The sequence below is a fragment of the Triticum aestivum genome, chromosome 4B (genome assembly GCF_018294505.1).
Source record: "Triticum aestivum cultivar Chinese Spring chromosome 4B, IWGSC CS RefSeq v2.1, whole genome shotgun sequence".
Classification (NCBI taxonomy): Eukaryota; Viridiplantae; Streptophyta; class Magnoliopsida; order Poales; family Poaceae; genus Triticum; species Triticum aestivum.
The window spans coordinates 587,705,987-587,709,036 of NC_057804.1; the positions used below are offsets into that span (position 1 = coordinate 587,705,987).

The window sequence follows — 3,050 nt, forward strand, 5'->3', positions numbered from 1 at the left end:
GTGGGCCGCAGTAAGGGGGAGGCGGCGCGGCCAGGCTGCGCGGGAGCCGTAGCGTGTCGGCCGTGAATCGGCCATATTTTTATAGTTTGCATAGCAGCGCTCATTTGAAAATTGGGCAACTTACATCTAGCCATTCCCAAAACACAATCATGAGTTCGAAAGATTCTTTTTATCCTTCTTAAATCGAATATCTGTAGACACTCCAACAACCAAAAGGTTGCAATTGAGAGTTCTCAAAAAAAGGTTTTAAAAAAAGAGTTCTCATAAATATTTTTATTCTTAAATGATCGAACTACTTACACAGGTCAACCTCCACGTTTTTGGCTAACAACTCAACTGCAGGTGATTTTACAGATAACATCTACATACAGTACATACACTGCATACCCCTAAAGAAAAGTACATACACTGCATAATTCCAGTGCAATTGTTTCGTAGTAATAAACGTGACATTTCTAATGACATGCATCCATGAATGCAAGCGGAAGCGATTCCATCTTGCCCCTGGCGGGTCGATCAATCTAACGAGTAGCAGATCTGCTGGAACGCCGCGACGTGCTCCTCCGCGACGGCCATGAAGAGATCGACGCCACCGTTCGCCTTGCGCGACGGCATGAAGATCATGAGCCCCTCGAAAGGCAAGTCCGGCGGCACGAAAGCGGACGGTGCGCCGGTGCCAAAATCGAGCTGGTGGAACCTGAATCCCAGCCAGCTGTCCACCTCTGCGTCCGGGCAGAACATCGTGCCGGCAGCGGCCGCCGTCGCGACGAGCTCCTCCCCGTTCGCGTCCGCCACTCCGCCGAAGTCCACGAAGGACTGCACGTACTGGTCGTCGATGCGCGCCACGGCGTCGCGGATGACGCCGACCACGCTGCCGTAGCTCGAGTTCAGGATGTCCCGGACCTGAAGCCTTGGAAAAGCCCAGAGCACCATGTTCCCGAAGAAGTCCATCGGCACAGGAGGGTCGGCCCTACCCCTGCAGTTCACGGCCAGCCTCACCTTGGTGAACTCCTCCGGCTTCAGGCCCCGCGCCGCCGTGAGCTTCTTCCAGACGTGCGCTAGTAGGCACTGGAAGGTGCTGCAACGTGTGCCCACGCGGGATTTGAGGTCGGCGACGAACTCGGCCGTGAAGTCCAGGGTGAGGTTTTTTATCCTATCCATGGGGACGACGGCGTAGGCGTCTCCATCTCCACACGTGAACTCCAGTGACCGGTGATCGAACACCGGCGTCGGCGTGATTCGAGGCAACGCAGTTCTCGCACGGTCGAGGAACGGGGTCGGCGTGGTGAAGTCCTTACCCTCGCGCACCGCCGTTGCCCACGCGGTGAAGAACATGCTCATGGAATGGCCGTCGGCGGTGTGGTGGTGGCAGCTTATGCCGACCACGAGACCACCGCACTTGTACCTGTTCAGCTGGATCTGCAGCAGCGCCGCCCCGATGTTTTCCTGTATATGAAAAAGAAAATGTAAGCACTTGTACATGCATGCACGATGTCCATGGATGTGACGTGAGTTGTGATAGAAGCAAAATCAAGCGAGCAATACCTCTGGTAACGTAGGGTAGAGGTCCTCGACGCCAGCGGCCATGCGGCCGTCGACGAGCACGTCCGCCAGGTCGACCGGGACGGTGGCCTCGATCAGGAGCACGCCCTCGTTATTGACGTGGAGGAAGCGCCGGCCGTGGTCGTCGAGGGCGAGGCGCCCCGCCAGGTAAGGGTAGGGCGCGACGGCCTTGAGGAGCCCTTCCCTGAGCGCCTCGTTGGACGGCGCCGGCGCGGGGTACGCGAGCACGGTGGGGACGAAGATGTCCAGGGCGGCGCGGTCGAAGACGGTCAGCGGCACCTTCTCGCCGACGAGCGGGTGCGGCACGGCGTACGCCGGGTTCACCATCGTGCTGCTCGTAATCTCCATCGATCGAAATTCTTGTATGCTCTGCACCTACGCGCGTACGTTCCTACTCTGTGGATCGCTTAATTTGGTGAATGGATCACAGGGACACGAGCCATTTATAGATGGATTCAGCTTGCTGTGGCTGCACGTTGGGCCGGCATGATCACCAGAGAAGTAGAAAAGGACGTGGACACTGCACCTAACCATCCGTGTACATTAGGTTTCGTTCGACGGATGTGGAGTACTACGTATTTGACATTTTGGCCTGTCGGGCACGGGCCTCACGGTTAGGTCAGCTGCCCTGCCCATCGATGAGAACGAGAGGGAAACTATGCCCGCACGAACCTGGCACGAACGTGTGTTCAACTTGGGAGGCTAGTGCTGGCATTTTCGTGTCTCACTGTTTTTACCAAGTTTTGTTCTTCTCCGATTTACCTATGAATGTAAGATTTGCACCGAAGAAAATGTCCGGACCTATCAAAGATTTCGAATTCGATGGAATTTGATGCAATAATTCGGTGTGCCCGATGATTATGCATCTGAGTTGTCTGCCTTCACGAATACGCAAAGCTTGCCTATCTTTTCATCAATAGAAGAAATATAATTAGTACAAGTAAGGGTACAACACATGGCACAAACGCAAGTGCGGGAATATGATGCCCAAGAGACATGGGATGCTAGGTCCAAACAAGGAAACACCACAACTAAACCCCCTAGTCCAGACTCAAGCAATGAAAGGCGAGGAGAAGGGACACAGGAAATCCAGACCGCGTCATGGCTTCTCCAGAACACCCTCCGCGGGGTCACGGCTTTAAACTCGACTAGGTCAACGTACCCACACCAAAATCGCTAGAAGACCGGCAAGTGGGCTGCAAGACCCGGCGTAGTCGGAGGCAGAGGACATGGGGGAAGCACCGTTGAAGTCGTCCATAGCGTCCTGGAAGCCCATGCCTTCAGCGGCAGCCCTAACCAACATGATGTCCAGTCCAACATCCCCAAAACCAATACCGGGGATGCCGCGAGCAAACAAGACGTCGCCTTTAACAAGGAGAACAACGTTGTGGTGTTGTCGTCCTCCAATTCGAAGAATTGGACCTAGAGGTTCCCCAGTGCTCGAGGGGCACAGATAGAAGCCATGGTAGGGCCTCCAAGAAGGGAAC

The 3,050-nt window shown here is 55.0% G+C and overlaps 1 protein-coding gene across 1 annotated transcript; it reads right to left on the reverse strand.

Annotated features, from left to right (window-relative positions):
- Window positions 1-258: 258 nt before the first annotated feature.
- On the reverse strand, window positions 259-1,969 carry LOC123089295 (tryptamine benzoyltransferase 1). Its single transcript, XM_044511010.1, has 2 exons — window positions 1,546-1,969; window positions 259-1,446 (listed from the first exon to the last, which is right to left on the reverse strand). Exons 1-2 carry the CDS (start codon window positions 1,909-1,911, stop codon window positions 517-519), a joined length of 1,296 nt encoding a protein of 431 aa, XP_044366945.1. The 5' UTR covers window positions 1,912-1,969; the 3' UTR covers window positions 259-516.
- Window positions 1,970-3,050: the final 1,081 nt, after the last annotated feature.